Genomic DNA, 24,530 nt, shown 5'->3' on the forward strand with positions numbered 1-24,530 from the left:
GGAGCCCCAGGCCAAATGAGGGGCTAGGAGGCTGAAGACGGGAGAAAGCACTTCCAGATGGCATAGAATGGCTCCACCAAGAAGACACTGGAGCACTTACCACATGCTGGGGCAAGAACACACCATCTTCAGCACAAGGCAGTATGGCAAAGGATAGCCAGCTCAAGAGGATGCCAAGTCCCTAAGTCTGAACAGAGCCTTCAACCTGCAAACATGGTTCCTGCCACTAGGAGCCTACAGCTCTGGAAGGAGACAGATACTAATCAACTAACCACACAAATAAAGATAAAATGACAGCTGGTTCATGAAGGAGAGGTAGGTGAGGCTGTAAGGACACATAACCTGAGGTTCTCTCTGGAGGCAGAAGTTCGGCCAGCTCTGAGGAGGAGCAGGTGTATAAGAGGGCCTGGAAGAGCATCTGCCCGGAGAGCAGAGCATCAACACAAGGCAAGTCCCAAGAGATGGGCAGAGCTGGATGACACAGGCCTGGTTAGCCATGCTGGGTTTTAATCCTAGGAAGAATGGGAGCTGTTGGAGGGCTTTAGGCACAGACAAGCCAGGATCAGATTTCCATTTTGAAGAGTTTGTTCTGGCTGTGAAGGAGTAACTGGCTCAGGGGAGGCAGGTGGGGAGCCAAGAGTGGGTGCAGGGCATCAGTAAGAGGCTGTTGCTAGAGGTGGGCAACCTGATGGTGACTTGGGCCTGGGTAGAGGCAGAGGGAATGAAAGAAGGGGAAAACTGGGTCAATATTTAGGAGCTGGAATCAAGAGGTTGGGTCAATGCTGTGACTCTCCAAAAGACCCGTTTAAGTACACTTGCTAGCTTAGAAGCATTAGCCTGTTAGCATAAAGAGGTGCTCACATTAGCAACATACCTCTTTACACTAAGTCCATTACCAGAGGTGCTAGTGAAGGGGGAAAGGAAGGAAGTGGGTCAAGTGCCCCAGGGGAGATGAAGTGAAGGACAGAAGCACTAGGGGGCAACACAAAAATCTTGGTGCCAAGTCCTTACAGAAAACAAGACCAGCCACTTCCCATGGAACCTGGGTCAAGTCACTTTGCAGCTTCATACCTCAATGTGTATACATCTGTCCATGGAGATAAGGACACCTGCCCTGCACCCCCAGTGCTACTGTGAGCATGGTAGGTTAGGAAACTCTGAAGGACCTGCCAACCTGAAACATCTAGGAAAGGAACGTGGCCATGTCTCAAGCTGCCCTGAGAATGAGGCCAACTTCTAGTAATCTGCCCTGGGCTCAGGGGTCCCATGAGGAGATGGAGCCCAGGGATCTGGACTGGAGACCGCTGTCTGCAGTCAGGATTGATCTTAAAGGCCAAGGTGGGGCAGCCATGGCTGATGTCCTGTATGTGTCTTAGGCTGCTGGAGCTCTAGGCTCTGGCGGAGCAGCAGCTAGATTTAGACCATAACCATCCCTAGTGGTCGACAGAGCACATAGTATTACATGCCATGAGGCACCCTGTGCTTAGTGGGAGAAACACATGCTTTGGGGCTGGTCCCTCCAACTACTCCCAGCTGGTCTGGGAGACAGAGCTGGAAGAATGTCTGTTTTCTGCTTCACTTCTGGTTTCTAGTTAGCCGCTCTGAGTCTCAGTCTCCTCATCTGTAACCTGGAGATGACCACCTCTGCCTGCTGAGTCGCTCTGACAGTGTGGCACACGTTAGGAACTGGGTCACGGGAGTTGCTGCTGGTAGTTTGAAGACAAGCCGCTTGTGGGTGGAGTGTAAGCTCTGGGCTTGGCGACGCCAGAAGAGGGTTCTTCTGCCCCCTCCACGCAGGCAAATTGCTGACAGTGGCAAAGCCACGTTACCACACTTATGGGAAAACTGCTTTCGGATAAAAAAGAAAGAAAAAGAAAAAGGATACTTGGGTTTGGTTTCGTCTAGGGTTTGGCAAATGAGTGCGGAGGGGCGGCAGCTCTGATGCAGATCTGGGCAGGGAACGTGCAACTAGCCGGGCGTTAGGACCCCGGAGCGCGTCTGCGGGACCCGGCGAGTCCAGGTCCCCGAGGCACTGGAGGAGAGGCATGAATGAGAGGCTGGAGGGGTTCGCGGCTGAAAGGGCTGGCGGCCGAATAGCTCTGCCGTCGCCAGGCAACCGTCCTGACGCAACGCAAAAAAGAAAAAAAAAAAAAAAGTCCCTTAAAAAAAGAATAGTGCTGAGAATTCACGGTAGCACGAGAGAGGAGGCAGAAGCCGGCTTAGCCCCCGAGGCCGGGGCCAGAGGCTGCGGAGCGGGGAGCCCGCGTCCTGAGGAGGAGGCGGGGACCTCGGTGACACCCCTGGAAGGGGCCTCTGAGCACCCCAGAAGGTGGGTTTGCGGCAGGGGCGGGACATTCCCTGGGCTGGGTATCGGCCTGGGGGTGATGTGGCTGTGGCTGGCGGGGCTGGCTGGGAGCAGGGGGGTGCGGGGGGCGGGGGCAGGGCGCACAGGGCTCCTGGGCGTGCAGTGGCGGGGAGCCGCCTGCCTGGGTCCGCGGGAGCTCCTGATCCCAGAGCGCTCTGGAGTGGACACCCCGCTTCACCGGCTCCGGGGGCTCTTCCCTTGGGGGAGGGGGGACACGTGCCTGGACACCATCTCCTGTCTCTCATCTGGCCCCTTCCAGGGTTAAGATCTGGGTGGGGAATTGGGGTACCAGGTCTGAAAGTGGGGAGCCCCACTCAGTCTCTCCTGGTCTACTCCCAGACTGCTGGTCATCTCCAAGCCGACTCTGTCCCTTCTGTCTACTTCAGACGCACTGACATGGAAGTTCCTGCCCCAAGGATGGCATTTGTAACTGAGGAGAAGTGACCAAGAGCACGTGGGCCCAAGGGTGCTCTGTAGGGCTAAGGCCCACGTAATTGGGGGAAATGCACAGCCCAAAAGGCTCTCAAGAATGAGCAGCAGATCAGCCATGAGATTGGGTCACTAGGAGAGGGCAGGAAGTTCTGTGGTCCCTGGCAAGTGGGCAGGTGTGTCATTCCACCAAATCAGGTTGGATGTTCTGCTTTAAAACAAAACAAAACAAAACCCTATTGCCTGTATCTGGTTTTCATTCCCCTTGGTGTATGGTTTCTCCTGAGAAGGTCTGGAAGGCAGGCTGATGTCCGCGAACTCCCAACCATTCCTGGTGAGTCCCAGGTGGGATGAGCCCAGGTCCCAAACCATAGGGCTATCCCCAAAGTGCCCAAGGGCAATGAGGCTCTTAAGCAGCTTCCCTCCTGATAGGGACAGTCCTGCTGCCCACCAGGCATGGATCGAGAGTGGACAGTGCGAGGCAGGGTCCAGGGAGAGCAGAGGTGGCCAGGGCACCTCTAGCCTTACCACACCTGCAGGATGGGAGCTGCAGCCACATGTGGTTTAGGGGCTTGGCTCAGCAGCCACAAGCTGCACTTGGAGTGGGTAAAGATGACAGCGCTTCTTTCTTGAGTGTATTTACCAGTCAGGCATTGCTTGAGAAGTCTTCACATCTGTTGGTCATTTTACTTCACAAATTGCTCTTCCAGGGGACAAAATATCCTCATTTTGCTGACCAGGCTCTGAGAGATTTAGGAACTTGGTGTAGCTCCCACGGCTGGTGAAAGAGCAGAGAGATTCAGCTGCCGTGCCTGACTCCTAACAGAGTAGCTGCTTTAGAAGGTCCAAAGAGAGAGGCCCGGAGAGAGGGAAGAAACTAGTCTCACCCAGAGCTGGGTGACTGGCTCGTCCTGTGACCTGGGAAGGTCCTTTGCTGTCTCACGAGAACCTGTGGATCCAGGAAAGCCATTTCTTGTATCAGAAGTCTGAAAGTCTCCGTAATCAGGCCTGGCCTGCAGCAGAGAGAAGGGTCCTCTCTCTCTCTTTTCCCCCTTGACCATCAAAGATCCCCAATTTTCCATACACCTGTCTCATTTCATCTTGTTCTCCCAATTACATACATGGATTTCCACTGAATTACCAGTCCCGCTTCCATATTCACCAGCTTGGCCTCCCTCCAAGAGGAACTCTGGTTGGAAAGTAAATCAAGGCAGTGCCTAAGTATTTCCTGAGATAGGTCCACAGAGCCCCAGACCAACCAGCGAGAAACTGCTTGTTAGGCTGTTTACACACTTGGGTGGTTTTCTCTAGGTAAAAATTGCTTGGGAAAACTCTCTGGGCTCTACAATAGCATCTGGAGTTCCCAGCAATGGCTCTTTGCTTGACTGGGATGTTGAGTTACTTGCACAGGTGCAAGATGAATGATAATCTGAGTAGTCCAGTCCTGGTTTATGGATTCAGGGTGGGGAAATTCTCATGAATTGGAAATCCTTTGGCATTAACCGGCTCTTAAAATACAAATGTAGCCTGGGATTTGGATAGGGGAGAGGAGTAGGAAGGAAAGGCAAATTCTGAAGCAGACCTTGAAGGGGTGAGGATGCACTTCCTGAGAGCAGTGGGCCTGGGAGCAGGGTGAGCCGGGAGGTGGGAGAAGGGTTTAGAATGGGGGCGACATGTAGGCCTCACTAACTTTTCGATCAGCCTGCAGAGTTTGAGTTGCCACAGAGGGTCAAGTCACCAGTGTAAGTTGGGAAATTTACAAATACCAGCTCCTCCATGGTCAGGACAGCGGCCCTGGTGCATGAAAGTCCAGCACTTCCCCTTCTCTGACCACCCCCCATACCCCCCACCCCACCCCACCCACACTTCTCTTTGGAGAGGAAGGGAAAAAAGGGAGAAAGAAGGTGGGCAAGAGGAGAACTTAGAGGCTTGTGCTGCTCTGTGCTCAACTTTTTTCCTTCTGAATGCAACCTGACCTCCCCACCCCCACCCCACAACAATGCTCACCCATGAAAAACTCCTTAGAGAAGAGTGTGCAGAGCAGCAGCCCACCTCCCAGTGGGCTCTGCCCATCAAGGAAGGGCTCTTTTGTCACTAGAGAAAGAGGGATAGTGAGCTTTCCAACATCAGGGGTCTCTTTGCATCTCGATCCCTGCCAAGCAGCCTTTGCAGGGTCCCAGAAAGCCGTGGAAGTCTAGCTTCTCCCTGGGTGCAGACCGAGCCCCCATTTCTTCAAGGCAATTTCTCCAATAAGGCCAGAAATTCTTCTTGAATATTCTGATCCTAATGTGGGAGCTAGTAATGGGTTCCCAAAGACTGCCTCTTAGGGCTTGTCCTGTGGGACCTCAAAGGGCAGAGCTGGTTTTCCAGGTACGTAATGGGCCCAGACAGGGATCTCCAGCGTGGCTACAGTTTCAGGGTTTCTTCAAGATCGAGCAGCATTTCCTCATTCCAGAAAACCAGCAGAGCCTGTGAGGGTGACCCACACTTCAGCCCCAGAAGGCTAGCTGCAGAGCTCTCAGGGGGATGAGTACCCAGGAAGGTTCCGGGTCAGGATCCTGGTTTGGAGGCCACTGAGGGCCCTGGTGCCTCTGACCACCATCAAGTTAAAAGCAACACTATCCCCCTCTCCAATGAACATTTACATGGGCCATGCCCTGAAGACAGCACCATGCTGTGAACTAACCTAAGTCCATTTGGTCATGAGTCTCAGGTTTTGGTGTTCGGTGTTTGGCTTGTTTGTTTTATTCACTCTCAGGTCAAATAAAAGCAAGCCTCTGACCAAATTCTGCCACCTGCCATACATGTAGATAATTTATGAGCAACTATTTATTTGCAGATGGGTCCGGCAGCATTCACACAGCTTTTTCTGTGGGCTAGCTGCAGGCATCTGTGTCTCTAGATGCCCTGGCCACACCTCTCTGGAGACCTCACTACATTCTTTCACCCACTCTTACAAGAGTCAAGTGTGTCTTGAAATTCATTTGGCCAACCCACATATTTTGAATACCTCTGCTTTCACCAAGGAGAATGCATTTCTAATGTTTGCTCTGCTAATTATCAAATGCCTGGTGTTGAGCAGACAGAAAGACAGCCAAAGTGCTGGCCACAGCCCCCTCTGGAGTGGGGACTCTGCATGAGGTTGCCAGCCAGGTATGGCACATCCGATTTGAATGCACTCTTCTGGAATGTCGCTTGTTGCAACCAGCCAAATGATACCACCGACCATGTCTGTGTAGGGTTGAGGATCAATAATAGACATTCTACCAAGGAAACTATAAGACAACAGCTCTGCCCTCCAGGAGCGTGGATTGTGGTCAGGGTGCCAGACGAGAATAGACAATGTGTGCATCTCAGAGTACTGGGCTGACAGGACAATGATGCTCTGCACTCTCGGGAGCACACAGGTGGGCTTGAGCTAACTTAAATGTATCAGCAGCTGCTCCCTCTTTTGATAGCCCCAGGAGAGGTCCAGCCAAGTGCTGTCATTGCAAAAGGTGACAGTTTTAGTAGAGGCCAAACTAAGAATTTTCATACACTCTATCTCATTGAATCCTTCCAAGGCTTTGAGGTAGGTTCCATTATGATCCCCATGTCATGGATGAGGAACCTGAGGGACTATAGGTTAAATTGGAGACCAGAGGTCATAGAATTAGCTGGGCTCTCACCCCGCCCAGCCTTGCCCCATCCCTAACTTGCTCCATTTCTTTCTCCTGCTCCCGATTCCTTCCCTCTATTAGGTGTGAGCTCAGGTAGCTGAGAAGCCCGGTGAAGTTCAGCGCAAGCTTACACAAGTGTGGAGCGAGTCCTGTTTTCTGTTCTGTCTGTGTAGTGCCTGAGCCCAGTGTCCCCTCCCAGTCCCAGGGCAGGGGCCCTACTGCACCTTGGGTGAGTGGCAGGCAGCCAGGCTGAGGCCACTCTGGAACCACCCTCACCCCCCATCCCAGAGTTATTAGGAGGGGGCCCGCCCACAGGAAGCGAAACTAAGAGCCCTTTAACCTTCTGGGAGGTCAGCAGGCCCAGACAAAGTATGAAAGCGAAGTGACTTGCCTCAGTATGGAGCACACCATGAAACTTCCTGGGAAATCCTTGTGACACCATTGGGTTTTGGAAGTTGCAATGCAGAGGAAGATAGAAAGCCAGTTGTCAGAACAGATCCCACTTGAGCTGGAGTTGGTTGATTCTGCTCATTTGAAGTTGGAGCCAGTGACCTCATAGATTTGGATAGTCCTAAATCGGCCTTGTTTGGAGAGCTGAACTAATGCCAGTTAGGAGACACTTTGTGTGGGGGGAAGGGTGCACCTCACAGAGGGAGGGTATACATCCTCAGCGCCCTCAGCAGTGAATTGTACGCCAAGTTTCGGTCAGCTGTGACATGTTCCCTGTTCTCATGGCCAGTTACTGGCTCAAACTGAGTCCTACTTTGATCTCTGCAAATTGCTTTAAAGGCCACTCTGTGTCTACTTTCTGCCTCCTAATCCCTGCTGCATGGACTTGGCCAGAAAATGTCTGTGGTCACATGTAGCCATCGGCTGGGGTGCCAACAGGCAGCCTCAGCCCTCCATGGGCACCGCTGCCTTGTCAGGCGTTTTCCTGGAGGAAAACCTCTGCTTCAGACTCTGCCTTTCCCATGGTAACCCTGTGCCTCCCCACGGGGCTCTCAGATTCCCAGGCACCTTTCTTCCTGCTTGTCAGAGAGGAGCAGCCCTTTCCCAGGGCCTTGCAGCCTTGGAGGGACACGGTGGCAGTGACTCTGGGTGGCCCAGCAGCCCCCTCCTTGTGGCAGCCCTGCACTTTCTCCTCTCCTTTCAGCAAGGCGATAAATTAGATCTCTGGGTCCCAGGAGCCAGGGTCTGCTCCCACCAATGGGGAAGCACAACTCTTCCTGGGTGATTTTCTCGGCAAATTCTTTCACTGGGCAAATTGATAGGAAAGGTCTCCACATTCCCAGCCTATGGCAGAGGCCTGTGAGTCTGCTCTAAGCAGCTGGGAGTGAGCCCATCAATTATTCAGCACAGACTGAGCACTCTGAATTTGCAAAGGTCTTAAGTGTTTTTATAGATTCTTGCCTCACGGTTTCTCAGGAAGACAAAGCAAGGTTTATTCTAGACAGCAGAAGCTCAACCTTGGAATCAAGATCAATCCAAGCCAGCCAGCCCCACTAACAGCACTGTGTGACCCCGGCAAGTCTGGCAACTCCTCTGGTTTGCAGTTGTTCTGTGGTATAACTCTCAGGAAGGTCTCTCCAGCCCAGAGCATCATGTGTGGGGAAAAAAACATGTAAACTGCAGTGTGACTTCAAAATGTTTGTGATGGCTCTTGTTATTCCAGGAGTGGAGACAGAAGCTTTGAATAATAGGCTGAGGTGTCGCACAGGACGTTGCAAACTGACCTTCATGGAGAGACACACCTCGGTAAGTCAGTCAGTTCCTCTACCTCTGCTCCCTGTGGGTGCGGCTTCGTGACATGACAGCCCCACCAGCTGCTGTGGTTTAGACTCTGTGCCTCTTGGGGTACAAGGAAGTTTAAAGGCCATTGCACCAAAACACATTTCTGAGAGAGAGAAGCAGAGGCCTGACAGGGGAAGTGAGTTGCTGTAAGTCCCTCAGTGCGGGATGGGGCCCCTGGGGCTGACTCCCAGGCCAGCGGCTCTTTTCTCTCTTGCCCTGGGCTGGGTGTCCAAAATGGTTGTCTCATTCCCAACTCCCAGAATCAGTGCTAGGAGCTTGCGTGGGACGGGGCCTGGGGTGGCCTGGAGCAGGAGAGTCAAGGGGAATGAGGAGCGTAGGTCTCCGGGGCTCCCTGCCCCCTTCTTGGTTCTGGGCTGGGCCTCATACCCACCCATCTGCTCATCCTCCCACACTGGCAGCCTCAGATGTAGGCATCACAGCTGCCCGTAGGCCTGGCCCAGGAGCCACCTTGCCCGCCCGCCCCCCACCCCCAACAACAGAAACACAATGGACAAAGAAAATGAGTTCTGTCTCAGACCCGGCACTTTGCTAAAGTTCCAAGAAGTCACATGACTGTCCAGAAGGGTTTCACATTCGGGAATGGCAGAACTTCCCTTAGGTTTGCTCTCCTCGCTGCCAGGCTCTGTCCTCCCAGGGAAGCTCCAGTCCAGGAGTGGGACAGACCCTCAAGTTCTGGTAGCTTTGCTCACCAGTGTCAGCAGAGAGGGACTTCAGTCTAGGTGCTTGAATCTTATCCTCCTCACCTTCCCAGATCTCTGTCACTGGAAAACAAAACAGTGCCATCAGAATATTTAAATGTAAGTATTTGCTTCTGGGGTTCCTAAAGACACTGGGCTTCAAAATGTTGAAACTCTATCAAGTGTGTTTTCCTGTTACTTTATTACATGTGATGCCATTTGGGGGCATGGTCACAACAGTAGAGTTGGGCTGAAATGGTGGTTCCTTCACTTACCTGCATGTGACCTGTAAAGTGGGGATGATAACAGTCCTATCTAGGGGTCATTTGAAGGGTCCAACTAGGCATTTGCACAGTACCTGGCACATAGGAGCATTGGGTAATGATTTTCTCTCCCTCTTCTTCTTGATTCTAAGAATTTTTATTTGTCCCTGTATTCAGATAGAGACACAATGACCATTTATGTATTTATCTCATTTATTTATACAGAAAATATACATTAAAGTTGAACTGCTTGTATCAAGCAAGTATTTATGAGTAGTTCAGGAAAGAACTGGAGACAGATTGTTCCCTCTAGGTTCTCACAGAAGGGATGCTGAACAAAGACATATCTGACCACCTAACAGGCATATCAGAAATGTTACTAAGTCATCCAATTCAAGAAGACGAGTGGTCAGTACCTAAGACTGGTGTAGAAAAGTGCTAAAATTTTTTGTTAGGAAAGGAAGTGATCAGTTCCATTCAGAAAGAGCAAAGACTGTGGAATGAGGTGGTGAACTAGGCTTGAAAACTTAGCCAAATACCAACATGAGGTTATGGGGAAAGGATAAAACATAGACTTGAGACCAGCCTCCCAAACAACCCTCACTCCCTAATTCAGACTCACTAGAAACATCTTGACCTTGAAAGTCTTATCCATGAATTTGCAGGAGGTCTACTGGGCAGGAAACCACTGGAAGTGTAAAATACTCAGGCTAGAATTTGTCCACTGATTCACAGCATTGCTGTCTTTGGCATTTATCGAACATCTGCTGTTTGCAGAGCCCTGTGCTCAGCACACAAAAGAGAAAGTAATGCCCTCCCCATTGAGGAGCTATACCTCTGGTCAAGGAGACGGGACATTCTCACAGTTCAAGATCATACAGGCCAGTGTGCCATGAGCATGGTGGAAGCCAGTGCCAGAACTCAGACAAAGAATTGCCTGGAAGGTGGGGTGTCCATGAGGGCTTAACAGAGGCAACAGTTCTTCATTGAGCCCTAAAGCAGAGCTTTAGAATCAGTCAGAAGCAGGAAATTCCCAAATGGGCCAATGACAAATAAAGGGATGAAAGAGGCTGCCCAGAAGGTTCCCATTCATTCATTTATCCATTCATCCATTCAAATATTCATTCATTCAACAAGTTTACTGAGCACCTACCATGTGCCAGGCACTCTTCTGAGTGCTAGGGTGACAGCAGTAAATGAGAGAAAGTCCCTGCCCCCTGGGAGCTTACATGCTGGTGGGTAAGACACAATAAACAAGCAAACAAGTCAACATGTGGCCTCTGCGTGGATGGAGGTGACATCTGAAAAGATGTGAGGGAAGTGGGCATGTGAAATCAGGGAGAATTCAGGTGGTGGAGCCAAGGCTGAGGGCAGGGAACATAGCCTCAGACTCTTAAAAGAGGTGGCTAGATTCTCACAATGGTTTGCTGCTGGGAGGATGGGAGGAACAATCCAGGCAGCAAACAGATAGCTTCCAGGAAGTGGACAGTGGAGGGTTCTCCTGTGTGTGCAGCATGCTGTCCCTGTGGGCATGCTCTCCCGTGAGGTGTAGCTCAAGGGTGCATTTGAGAAAGACCCCACTGTCACGTGCACCCTTAACACCACCCCACTCCCTTACTAGCATTCCCACTGCACATCAGAACACACTCCCAGCAATATAACCTACCCCTACCCCCACACCTATACACATGCACCCATAATGTCCCAACACAATTCTCTCCCGCCATGCACACGTAATTGGTGCCAAGGGTCTTGGTCATTGGACCATGTCATTTCCCCATCTCAGGCGCTCTCAATACCAGCTCTGACCAAGACCAGGAATAAAGATGAGCTAGGATAGAGGATCTGTGTAGAGCCAGACCAGCGGGTGTCTCCTGCTCTGGTCACCATGGCAACCTCTGACAAGGAGAGAAAACACAATTTCTGGCAGTTCCTGGAAGCTCCCTGGCTCCTGTGGGCAGCGCTGTGGGGTACAAGCCTCTGTCCCCCAGTTTCTCAGCCCCAGTCATTAGCACTCCTGCCAGTGTGCAGAACACAGATGCGGGTTTCCCAGCCTCCCTCAGTGGCTGCCAGAGGTAAGTCCAGAGTCCTGGCCCTGAGCTTCCTCTTTTAGATGAGCATCGGGGTTTATGAGTAAACCCAGACTAAAAAACCTGCCTTGTCACAGTTGTGTCTGAGTCTCAGACCTACTGACCTCACATCCACCTGGGGAAAGAAAGGGATTATCTGCTTTAGAAAAGGAAAGAAAAAAAGTGTGAGTGTGGCCTGAGCCACCCTGAATTTCTTTCAGTTTATAAAACACATTATAGTCCACCAAGCCCTTCCCCTCACTCTCGTGTTTCATCCTCACTGTGACTCCACAGGGTGGATGCTGCATCAACCCCATTTTCCAAAGAGAGGCAGAGTGCTGACTGGTGCCTGGGTTGCAAGTTCAGTCCTGGTCAGGACGCATACAAGAGGCAACCAATTGATGTTTCTCTCCCTCTCTTTTTCCCTCCCTTCCTCTCTCTATATCAATCAATCAATCAATCTTTAAAAAAAGAGGGGCAGAGATCCAGGCAGGTGAGGCAAAGTGACTCCCCATGTCTCACAGCTTTCACTGGAGGTGGCTCTGGTCTCAAAATGCAGACCCGCAGCATGGGGAACTGGGGTCCCTCTGATCTCAGCCCCATCAGCTTCTGGTCCACACTCAGTCACGACCTTTGGGCCCTGCTTTGGTCTCAGGTAGAAGAAAGTGGGAACATGCAGCTCCTCTGAGAGGTGGGAGGCGGGCCTGGCCTGACTGAGACTGGAAGTCAGAGTAAGTGCTTCAGCTCCCTTTACCGCAACCTCCCCTGACCCCCTCCCTGCCCCACTCCCTGCCCCAGACACTGGCTAAGGATGGGGAAGATGCTGCCTATCCTTAGGTCACTCCTAAGCTCAGGGAATGACTCTGTCTAATGAGGGTTTTAGGCTTGGTGATACATGCCACATGCTCAACAGAGGTGCTGGCTTTTAGGAGTGACCCTCTGAACTGTTTCAGTAGCGTGACAGCCCACGGAAGGAGAAGGTGAATGAGCGGAGGTGGCAGAAGGTGCAGCAGTGGACACAGAGCCAGCTGTCCCGCAGGAGCATGCCCGCTGCTATGGTCTGTCTCCTACAGGGACATTTCTGCAATGAAGAGTTGGCTACACTGTGGTTAAGGATCCTGCAGGATCTGAATTTCCTCAGCAGAGCAGGCCCGGAGGGGATGGGATGTCTTAAGGGTCCCTTCCGGCCCTCATGTCCCCACCATTGCCTGTCACCTACTGCTCTGCTGCGGGAAGCCAGGGCCAGCCTGGACTGTGGCAGAGCCTCACAGTGTGTGCAAAGCAGTGTGTGGCTCCTCTGTTGAGTGTGCTGAATGTGTCACCAAGCCTAAAACCAGAGCATGTCAGTTTATGCACAAGGACCCATGGGTGGCACTTCTGCTAGAAGGAAGAGTGTTAAGTATAAATTCACACATTTGGAAATTGTTATTACATCCTCACCAAGTGTTGCCTGTGGTAGAGGGTAAGTTTCGAAACATATCAATTATGAATGCTACCGGACTCTCAGTAAAAGCTTCTTTAAGAGGACAGTGGTCATCCACCCTGTGATTCTCACTGCAGGTGCCACCAGCCCCTCCCTCTAAGGGACACATGGAAATGTGGGGAGGGGAGCGACATTGTTTTATGCCATTGCTTAGCCCTCAGTTACACATTTTGCCTCCCTAAATGAATCGTATGTTTCTTCTCATTTCAGCCAGGCTCTTGGTTGTAAGCAACAAAAATCATTGTTACTGTAAGGCAGTCACAGACCTGGCAGGAGGTGAAGGCCCAAGAGGGAAAATGGGCAGAACCAGGGCAGCTTGGAAAACAGAGAGGCAAGAGGCCCTGGAAATTAAATGATACTTCTGAGAGCCGCTTGGAGGGGTGCTAGGTGTTTACCCACACAACACCCAACACTCCTGACCCCAGAGGTGTGAACTTTCCACACCAAACAATTCTCCAGTTCTCCGCAACCACCAACTGGGTGTCCTACAATTTAACCCAGTTTGACACTGTCTACCTAAAGCTAGCATCAGACTCCACCAGCTAAGGGCTCAGTCCTACAGGACTGTCCCCGCACTTCACATGCCAATTGCAAGTCCCATGTTGTCTCCGGTGTTTCTTAGTGACTGGCTGGCTATACATCAGGAATTGCCCACAACCCCCTGCTCAGACCCAGTAGTCTGTGAGAATGGCTCACAAAACTCAGGGAAGCATTTCCTCATACTCCCCGGCCAGATGAAGAAGTACCCAGGACAGGTGTGGGGAGGAAGTGTTGCAGAGCCTCCACGCCCTCTCCAGGCAAGCTGCCCTCCCAGGACCCCTATGTGTTCCCCAGCCTGGAAGCTCTCTGAACTCCTTCAGTTAGGGTTTTCTTGGCGGCCTCATTATATGGGCATGATTGAGTAAATCACTGGCCATTGGTGATCAACTCAACCTCTAGCCCTGGTCCCCTCCCCAGACATCAGGAGTGGGGCTGAGAGTTCCAACTCTCTAATCACAGGGTTAGTTTCCCTGCCCATCAGTCCCCATCTTGAGTGGCTTTCCAAAAGTCAGCTCGTTAACATAAACTCAGATGGGGTTGAAAGGGCCTTGCTGTGAGTAAAAAGGTGCTCCTTTCATTTTTATCACTATAGAGCTATCTCAGGAGCTGGGGACAAAAAGCAGACATTGTCCCAAGAAATATCTGTATCCATCTCATCACCTAGAAGATTAAAAGGGTTTTAGGAACTGGGGATGGAGACAAAATATATATTTCTTATTATATCACAATATCAAACGCTTTGACAGTCCTTGACCAGAGAGATGGCTTAGCTAACTCCACCTCCCCTGCATGTCACATCTGCCTCCAAGACTGGGCATGGCCACAAATGAACCCTGCCTGTCCCTCTATTCTGGCCTCACATACCAGATTCAGAGGCCTAGGCCTGGGCATCCGATTGGCCAAGCCCAAGTCACATGTTTATAGCTGGTTGCCAGGGCACCTCATGGTCAGGGAGGAGGGAGGACATGATCCTCTGGTTTCAGAGGAGAGGTGCCCAGCCTCTCTGCCAACCCACACAAAATGGGGAGCTCCCTAAAAACAGTAGATAGCAAACAAACGAACACACACACGAATATCAACAAATATCCACTGTGTTATTCTATATTCTTTGTCCAACACATGCTTATATTGGTTGCAAATGTCAGAACCCCAGTTCAAAGAAGCTTAAACAACAGAGAATATACAAGCGATATAATCCAGGTCAGGTGGGGTGGCTTCCAATAGGGCCTACCTGAGAGCCTCTAACTACCTCATCTGTTTGGTTTTCTGGTCAGGCAGACCCTCTGCCTTTGGTGAGCCAGGCCATGAGCTGACAGCCCAAGGCCAGCAGGGAACACAGGGCTTCTGATGGTGCCAGCACAGGAACTCCCGGGGGGCTCTGATGGGCTCAGCTTGGGTCATGTGACCACCCTGAGGCATGCTGCCTGTCCCCAGGAAGCATGCAGTGGGGCTCCCCACAAGAAAAGCTCTTTCCACAAAGGAAGGAAGGCATGCTCAGTGGGAATTACTGCATGATGCTGGACAGGGAAGAGGCCCTCCTGCTGTACCTGTGACACTGAATTGCCCTCTTTGTGTGGCAGCTCCTTGTCCTGGCACTGGATGCAGGGTGAGGCCACTCCTGTCTTCTTGGGCCTGAGAGCCTATGTCCAGGACTCTGAGGTCAAGGCAGGTCTTACAAGAACAAGTGGCAAAGGTGCCATCACAGGAAGTCCAGGTCCAGGTCCACTCTGCTTCTCTGAGCCTGTCCAGCCTGGCTCACAGTTGAGCAAGTTCCAGCCACAGTTGTGTGTGTGTGTGTGTGTGTGTGTGTGTGTGAGGGGAAATCTGTTCTATCTAAGTGTTCATTTAGCCCATGAACATTTAGAGAGAATAGCATGGCACTAAGTGCTAGGGGTTCCAGGATACAAAAGGCTGATTCTCACCCTCATGAAGCTCATATGTGTAGAGGACACCGTCAAGAAAGTCTGTGGTAGAAAGGCTACGGCTTGAAAGGGCTAGTAAGTCTGGTGGCTGGTTACAAGCCAGGCTAGAGGCAGGCTTCTGAGGTTCAAATCCTGGCCTCACCACTTAGTTCTGTGACCTTAGGCGAGCCTACCCAATGGCTCTGTGCCTCAGTCTCCTCATCTGTGCAATGGAGACGATGATAATACTCATAGGGTTGTTGTGGGCATTAAATGCATTCGTGCATGTAAAGCTCTTAGAACAATGCCTGGCGTGGCACGCTGTGAAGAAGCATTAGCTAACACTGTTGTGATGACGTCATTGTTTCTCCGATGTGCTCTACCCACATTGCAAGCACACACAGCTCAGGCAAGCTAAGGAAGACTTCTCAAAGGAGAAAACTCCTGAGAACTGGGGCATAGAAGGGAGAGAAAGGCATTGCAGGCTGGGGAGACAGCTTATACAGAGTCACAGGGTGTGAGAGAGTGTGAAATTCAGTGGGACGGGAGTGTTGGAAAGGTTGTGTATTGTGGAGAAGAAATGAAACGGTTCTAGGAAAGAACTTAAGACTGGAAAGAGCAGGCATGAGCCCGTAGACCCAAACAGAGAGAGTGTAGGGTGATAAGGACTGAGTGAGTGAGTGCTGCCAGGGATGAGCTCATGCCACATTTCCCAGAGACAGAGACAGACACAGACAGACAGACATAAAGTGGGTCAGCATAAGCAGCCCCCTGCACCATTCCCTGCCCTCAAACCCATCTAGGAAGTGGGTTTGAAAGTTGTCCAAGTGAACAGATTAGGTCATCGTGAGACGAGGTGCTGGCGGAGTGACTGAGCTGCACCCACACAGCTCCTCCAGCAGCCAGCGGAATTAGCTCACGACTGGCGCGGCCTCCTTCCCTCCCAGCATCCGCTGTGTCTGACGGTCTGGGGTGAGCCAGGCTTTTGGACAGCAGTCCCTGTGTGCAGATGAGGTCCCCTGGGGCTGTCCTGTCCCTGCTGCAAAAAGGCTGATGAGCCCCAGGGGCTGGTCCCTGGCAGGGTCTGGGGTAGAGAACTGCCTGGCAGGGCACACCTGAACCTGGTGGGATTATGGTCTGACCTTGTTTTCCCAGATGTCCCAGGTCCCAGACTTGGCTTTCCTCCTCAGGCCAGAGCGAGAGAAAATGTGCTCCCTGAAGTAGGAAGGAGTTGAGTTAGATGTACAGAAAGCCGGTCTGCCCAGGTTTTAGAGGGCTCCTCCTCCCAAGGGCCTGTACCCTGGAAGTTCCTGGTTTGTCCCCACTGCCCTTCCAGCCCAGGAAGCTGTCCAGTGCTGGCCTCTACCCCCCTGCTCCTGCCTGGCCCCTCTCCACCGGCTCAGACTGGGTCCAACTCAGTCATACCTGGACTGGCCTGCATGAGTGACATTCTAGCTGGAGGGGCGGGAAGATACCCCACTGGGCTCTTAGGCAGTGGGACACTGTTCAATGACCAGGAGAACAGATACTGTTTCAGCAAGTCTGGGCCACCTGGGACAGCTGGGGGCAATAGGAGGCAGTCTAGGACTCAGTCCCTGCCTCCCACATGTGGCCACACCTCCTAAAGTAGTGAGTCCCTGACTCCACCACACATGCCTTGATGATAGTAATACAGTAGTCCCTTGCTATATCACGGTTCACTTATCGCGGCCTCACTGTATCGCGGGATTTAAAAAAATATTATATTTATTTATCACGAATTTTTCACTATATCGCAGGATTTTGCGGTACTGTATACGTATGTTGTCAAAGTTACGTAGGTTTAAGAGTGTAGAATAAATATAAGGTTCCTACTGCGCGGGGGGCTCTGGAACGTAATACCCGCGATAAGTGAGGGAATACTGTAATCCTCAGGTGGGTTCTGCTCTTTACAGTTTGCAGAAAGCTTTTGCATATGAGTCCAGCTGCTTCTCACAGACTCCTTATGAGGCAGATGGGGGTGAGGGGTGGGGTACCAGTGCACAGATTAGGAAACCGAGGCCCAGAGGGGAAGCTGATTCCAGGTACTTGGCTCTGCTCACTGATAGAAGATCTGGAGCCAGACCCAAGCTTTCAGGCTCAGCCATTGCTCTCGCCACGTGGATAGCACAGTCAGACCAGGCTCGCCTGGGGCCCGAGCCATGAGCTGAGGTGTTTAAAATGTGAGCATGGAAGGAAGGGAATAGGGTATAGTGTGGTGTTTTTCTAAGTTGGGCTTTTTCTTGCTTCCTATGGCAGACCTTCCTGCCTGGCAGGATGAAAATACAACCGAGAGCTGAAAATCTGGGGAGAGATGATGCCAACCGACTTCCTCTCTCAGTTGGCTTTCAAGGAAGGATGGAAGGGTGCAGAGGGTAGCTGAGGCCACCCAGCAGGTCAGGGGCCGCAGGATGGCTGCCAGTGCAGCAGAGGAGGCCATCTGGTGCTGACTGACACGTGGCCCTGACAGGTCTTACCATCGAAAAAATAATATTTTAAAAATTAAATTTATTGGGGTGACATTGGTTAATAAAATTATATAGGTTAAAAATAATATTTTTTAAAGTGTGACTTTAAAGGTATACTTTAAAAAAATATACCAGGGATGTCCTGGCTGGTGTGGCTCAGTGAATTGAGCACCATACTGAGAACCAAAAGGTTGCTGCTTTGCTTCTCAGTCAGGGCATGTGCCTGGGTTGCGGGCCAGGTCCCCGGTTGCGGGCATACAAGAGGCAACCAATTGACGTTTCTTGTCCTCTCTCCTTTCCCCTCTCTCTAAAAAATAAATAAAATCTTTTAAAATGAATGAATAAATAAGGGACTCTTAAAAAAAAAAAGTATACCAGACACCACATTAAGGGCTTGCTATTTGTTACTTTAATCTTGCTCACAATGACCAATGAAGTCCATAATTACCCCTCAGGGTCCACCTCATGAACGAGGGACCCAGGCAGCCCCACAAGGCCCTGTGTTGGCTTAACACTCTGCTGTTGCCATCTTTAAATTCTTAGTTCTTATTAACAAGGAGCCCTGCATTCTCATTTTGCACTGAGCCCAGCAAATTACCTAGCCAGTCCTGGTGACCGCCACTTCTCAGAAGAGCACGCAGAAGCAGAGTGGTCACAATGCAACATGCCCGCGATCAGAGAACTGGGTGCCCCAGGGGTCTGACCCAAAGGCCCACACACTCTGGAGTAGAAGGAGGCTGACCAGGGTCTGAAGACTCTATTCCCCTGGCACCTGCCTATGACCACAGGTCTCTTCACCCCTCCCAGCCTTGATTTTTCTCATCTGTGAAATGGGGTGATCCCTCCTGCTGCTCGGGGCTACTGGGAGGAGGATGTGAGCAGGGATGTGTTCACACACTCGTAAAGCTCAGCGGATTAAAGGATTGCCATTAGCTGACTCACAGTGCACTGGCATTCCTGTCAATGCGTCCGAGTCACCCAGACACTGTCTTAGCAGACCTCCGAATTGATTTTAAAACCACTAATTAAAATAACCTCCCCCTTCCCAAAGAGGCAGTCCCATAAAGTCATCCAGTCATAACTGTCACCCACCCCAAAGGGAAGACCTTTCTCTAACAGGTTCTTGCTCCGGCTATCGGTGGCCTTGCCCTCTTCGGTGGGTGTGCAGCTGGCAGAGCTGGAAGGGACATGAGACTTCCCATCAGTTTCATTTGCTCCTGGTTGCCTGCAATTAGATCCTCTCCAAAAAGCCTTGCTGGAAATAATCAGAGCTCCTGTGTCAGTCAGCAGAAGCCCTATAGGGTAAAGCCGCCGAGGGCACACTCAAAACAGATGCTGGCACCTCAGCAAAAAAGTAGATGGCACCTGGGAGGGTCCCCAGAAGCAGCTAGTCAATCAGTCTTTAGATTAAGAAAGATTCAAGAGATGCCCATGTGACCGTGAGACTACACAGAAAGACACCCATGAGAACACCCTACCTTTGCAGAACATGCTAAGCCTACCAACCTTAGTTCTGCCAATGCCCCAAACCTAAGAGGCTGGTATTATGGCCCCATTTTATATTCGAGCAAACTGAGGCTAAACTAGTTTGACAGATCCCACAGCTAAGGCAATCTGATTCCATGTCTAGTATTTCTGTCTCAACCCTGGCAGCTCACCTGGACCCCCTGGGGAGCTTTAACAATATGCTGACCCCTGAGTTTCACCCTGGATGAACTGAATTACAACCTCCAGGAGTGTGGCCTGGCGATAATTCATGTTCATGGGAATTCCTCGGGGGATCCCCACCTGTGTGGCTGGAGGTGAAATCAAGGTTTCTCTGCCATCAGATGAGGTTGAATATTCCTCCTGATTCCTCAAGGATGCTCCAAAGCAGGGGCATCCAAGCATGCAAAAGGGCAGCCAGTCCTCATCTGGTCCGATTGCACTGCAGGTGGGAGCTATAGAAATGCCTGGAACAGACAGCAAGCTCTGCTCTTCTTGAGCATCTCCATGCCCAAGTTGGAGAGAAACCACACAGCATCCCTGAATGGCCTAGCCTGTGTTTTGATTTTGCTCCCCTCTAATTCTGCCTCCTCCTATACCTGCCCACCGCCACCCACTGCCCATCACCCCAGATGAGCACTCACAACTCTTTGTTCCAGTTTTTCTCCTTGCAGAGATCTTTTTAGGCACATACAAGTCAATAAAAATCTCTCTTCCTTCACGTCCTTTTCCACACCAAGAGTGACATCCTCTCCAGGCATGTGAGCATCTTGTTTTTTTCATGTAAGCTTTACCTTGGCCATTGTTCAGTATCATTTCATCCTTTTTCACACTTGCCCTCAGCACAGATTTTTAAAACACCCCAGACGCCAAGATCTTCTCTGCGTTGGCCAGATCCAATGTTCCTGCTCTGATGCACCCTGTGAGTGCAGGGACATGGGGGTCAGGGGGCTGGGGCCAAATTCTAACTGTGAGCTACTTCTCTACCCTGTGCCCTGACATTATGGGGCAAGCACCTTGGCCCAACCTTCTCCCTAGAGGTGGGGAAGCCGAATCAGATGAGAGGGCTGCAGCCCTTGCCCAGGAGGCACTGCTGTGTGGGCATGAATGTGATAACCATCTTCCTAGAATCGTGAGTCACTGGTTTAACAATCAACTTTGAGTGCATTCGGCTCTTCCTTCATTGGCTGCAGGTTTATTTGCTTCCTCCTCTGAAGAGGTGAGGTAAGGTGTTGTTCTTGGAGGAAGAAGCTGAGAGTGTGCTGTAAGACTGGCTTTGAAGAGCTGGTGCCGCAGGACAGGTGCTGTGGTGGGCGAGGTGGGGCGGGGCGGGGTCTGTGGCTCCTGCACCCAGCAGCACACCTGCGTCTGCATGGGGACCCACAGGCAGCTGTCGCTCAGAAATACCTGAGCCCACAGAACCAAACGCCTGACCTTGTCCGTGCTAATTGCTGGAAGCTCTCAGGTGAGTCCTTTAACCTCTCAGAGACTCAGGTGTGTCACATGTGAAACGGGGGTAAAAGCAAATAAATTAGGCTTATAGTGAGGATTATGAGATAATAGAGGTAGAATCATTTCCTAAATCATGAAACGCTGTACAAAGTATTGATTTATTATTCACTTCTCTGCCTCACTTCGAGTCCTGGAGTAGCAGTTAGCCGCCTGGTCAGTGAAGCTCTCTGAGCCTCCGTGTCCCCTCCTGGGGAGCCCAGGAGCACGCAGGCCTTGTTTAAATCCTTTGCTGACATTGTTCACATCCTTCTTGCAGGGCCTGTACCAGCCAGCAGCCTCTCATCACCCGCCCTTCCCATGAGGAGAAGCTGCTTCCCCGCCCATCTCTGATCTGCCTACATCTCCAGGACTGATAGATCTTCTTGGCAAAGCTGCCCCCAAAGATTCCTGCGAACGCTTGTCTGTTCCTGCCTTTTGCAAAGCATGGCGCCTACAGGACTCCGGAAAGAATCTTAAACCCTAAGCTCTGCAGCTGCTCCGGAGGGCACTCTGTGTGGTTCACCCCCAGTCCCTCCTGGCTCCGGGAGCTGCTCGCGTCCCAGTGATGCCCTCAGGAGCCTTGGCCCCAGCTGGGTGACATCATTCCAGAGTGGGCCCCAATCTTATCTAACCCGCCAGGACTCCCTCATCACCCTCACCGCCTCCCATGTCTGACTGCCCCTGCAGACTCTAGAATGTCTGTGCCCCAGATCCAAGTAGAAGAAGTAGCAGTGGGGGAAGAGGGGGGAGCCGCACCGCCCCCTGACGACCACCTCCGGAACCTGAAGGCCCTCACTGAGAAGCTGAGACTGGAGACCCGCAGGCCCTCCTACCTGGAATGGCAGGCGAGGCTGGAGGAACAGGCATGGCCCTTCCCGAGGCCAGCTGCGGAGCAGGGGGCCTGTGGGGAGGAAGAGCCCTCCCCTCCGAGAGAGCCCAGGCAGCGGCCCCCACCTCAGGAAAGTGCCAGCCAGGATGAGGGGGCCCAGTCCACTGGCAAGCTGCAAGGCTTTGAGAATATCGACGAAGCTATAGCCTGGCTCAGGAAGGAGCTGGTAAGTGGCTGCCCCTCCAAGGATCCCCAGAAAAAATGCCATTCTCTGGGAGTGTTTCTGTGTCTGTGTCTCTGTCTGTCTGTCCGTCTGTCTGTCTCTCTCTCTCTCTGTTTCTGTCCCCATCTCTACCTCTCTCAACTGCACATCTGTCACCTTCCTGTTAAATCAAGGGTAGACTTCATTGCTATGTGGCTATATGACATTCATGCATCATTAAGCCCCTAATCGCAGGATCTGATGAAGCAAGTGTTGCCCATGAGAACTCGAGCCAGGAAAGGTGTCCCCAATCTCCCCCAATGCCACCCCCGATGTCACAGTCTCATACTCTCATCCCTGGCCCGGGGCTCCTGGAGTATGACTGCCTTTCCTTCTCTCTGAAACCCTCTCACCTTGCCACCCACTGAAGCTACCACCTGGCACCTATGACCATGCATTCAGCAAGCGGAGTTGTCACCGTGCCTGCGGGGCTGTGCTGGGCAGTGGGGTGAGCTCAGGGCAGAGCCGCGGGGCACAGAGCTGTGGCAGGACTGCTGTAAACAGCTCAGGCTCAGCCCCGCAGTACTCTGTCGGTACTGAGCGGTGTACAGGGAGCTGCACGGAGGGCAGCATGGCTGCCCAGGCCCACAGTGAAGGCTTTGGGCAGGGCTGTGGAGGCCGAGTAGGGAGTCAGGGCTGGGAGGCATCCAGGTGACACGCATGGATTTGGGAGATGCGGCCAGCAGTTCGACCTCTTTTCTGCCTGCGGGAACTGCAGGCTCCTATCAGTGGCATCTCTCAACGCGTGAGGAAGGTGGTGGGCATGCAGACCCATGCACCCTTCGCCCAGGGAGAATCTCTGATCCCAGGCCTGGGGGTCTCTCAGCAGAGCCCAGCAGAGCCCACCAGAGCCCACCAGAGCTCACCAGAGGCGTGATGCTAACCCTCCCCATGCTCTCAACTCCTGCCCTCTGCTCCGTCACCTGCCGCCCAAGTCACACCTGCCCAGTTAGGCCACTCTAACCACAGGTGAACAAGTCATCAAGGGTCAACCGCCTCCCAGAGCCACCGGTAACTTCTGAGTCAACCGCGTAGGCAGAGGTCTGTTTGGTTTGGTCTGTGTAATCCTAAAACATGCATCCCTATTGGGGCCTGGACTTCCCCATGATTTACAATGAACAACTGGGGCTGGGGTAGGGGGTGTTCAGAGATTCAGGCATCTTATTAATTGGAAATCTTTTTTCTTTGTTTTAATCTTTTTTGTTGAGACTGCTTCTTAAAAACACCATTCCACTATGTCTGTCTTTAGTAACTGGAGTATAACTCGGTTTACGTAAAAGACGGGGCACCTGTAGATTCTCAATGGGTCACCAGACATTGTGTCACTACTGAGTGCTCAGGGGGGTGTGAAGGGGAAGGGGAGATGGACTTGCAGTGGCCAGGACAGACCCTGAAAGCTGCCCTTTAACTTCCAGAGGCTGAGCTGCTTTCATTTGTTTTCGTAAAGAAGAACAGAAATATATTTCCATTAATCAAGGATTCAGTTTGTTGGTTTAGGGTTCATTTGAGGTTCTGTTGCTTCTGGGAGCAGAGACTTTTACCTCCTAAGTGAGTATTCCCCGTCAGCCTCCCTTTGGGGTGGAGAGCAGAGGTGAGATCCCCTGTGTGCAAACCAGTGGGGAGTTCTCTAGAGCTTGTCCTCCTCATTCTGTAGATGAGAGAGGTGCCTCTCAACCCAGCCTGCATATTAGAATCACCCTGGAGTACCTGAAACCTCCTATATCGTAGACCACACCCCAGACCAATAAAACATCTGGTGGGGGGTGGGGTGAGTCCTTGGCATCAGTAATTTTTAAAACTTCCCGGTACTTCAAAAGCACAACCTAGGTGATGAACCATTGCCATGGGCTTGCAGGCCATGCTCATTTTCTTGCCAAGACATTGCAAGCCAGGCAGAATAAGGTGCCTGGCCAGAGTACACTGGCTGAGAGGAGGAAGGTGAGCCAGGTCAAGGACAACCATGGGTAATGCATAGATTAATACTCCACGGATGGAGAGAGGGGCATTAACTGCCAGGACTAACTCGGCTGCCAAAGACTGTCTTAAATAAGTACAGGGAATATCAGCATTATTACTAACGCTTTACACTTGCATGATATTTTCCACCCTTCCTCTCTCTACTTCTCTGTGCTACCAGGGGTGGGTAATAATAGTAATAATAATAAGACTGAGATTTGTCACTGAGTATTCACTGTGTGCTAAGTACATCACATGTATTACTTACCTCTTCTGATTGTCACATCACCTTCCTGTTACCCCCATTTTACTAAAGAGGAAACTGAGGCATGGAGAGGAATGTAGAAATAAGTGAGAGAGTAGAAATTCAAACAGTCGCCCATCTAGTTGGATCACCTGTACTCTACTTATCCACCATACCACATAGTGTCTTTCAAGGGCATTTGACTTCACTGTGTGATTCCTAAAAATGTAAATTCACAAAGATGTCAGCAGTCAACAGAATGCATGAGGGTGGGGGCAAATGGAGAAACAAGATTGAATGAGGGTGTCCCAGCCCTCGCTCCATTATCTCTTTGATTCTTACATCCGACCTGTGTGATTGCAGTTATTGTCTGCATTTTACAGATGAGTAAATGGAGGCTCATAGACGTCAGATGACCTAGAATTATATGACTAATAAGTGACAGAGACAGAGCTTGAACTCAGCCTTCATGACTGGAAGTAGAGAGCTTTGGGCAGGGAGGCAGGAGATGAGGCTAGAGGGGGGCCCTCCTGCAGAAGGGGCCTGTCAGACACGCCACTCTGGCTACAGGGTAGAGAA

General features: G+C 51.5%; 1 protein-coding gene across 2 annotated transcripts in view; it reads left to right on the forward strand.

Annotated features, from left to right (window-relative positions):
• The first annotated feature begins 1,784 nt into the window (after window positions 1-1,784).
• Window positions 1,785-24,530, forward strand: part of FAM167A (family with sequence similarity 167 member A) — a 33,592-nt gene continuing 10,846 nt past the window's right edge. The window contains exons 1-3 of one of the 2 annotated variants that reach the window (XM_090288964.1): window positions 1,785-2,329; window positions 8,126-8,208; window positions 20,938-21,715. In XM_090288964.1, coding sequence (XP_090145090.1) covers window positions 21,356-21,715 — 360 coding nt within the window. In that variant the 5' untranslated portion in view covers window positions 1,785-2,329; window positions 8,126-8,208; window positions 20,938-21,355. Of the gene's footprint in view, window positions 2,330-8,125; window positions 8,209-20,503; window positions 20,635-20,937; window positions 21,716-24,530 lie in introns of those variants that run through there. The other variant, XM_090288965.1, reaches the window with a different exon arrangement.

This window comes from Furipterus horrens, unplaced genomic scaffold, assembly GCF_987537825.1.
Source record: "Furipterus horrens unplaced genomic scaffold, mFurHor1.1.pri manual_scaffold_10, whole genome shotgun sequence".
Taxonomy (NCBI): Eukaryota; Metazoa; Chordata; class Mammalia; order Chiroptera; family Furipteridae; genus Furipterus; species Furipterus horrens.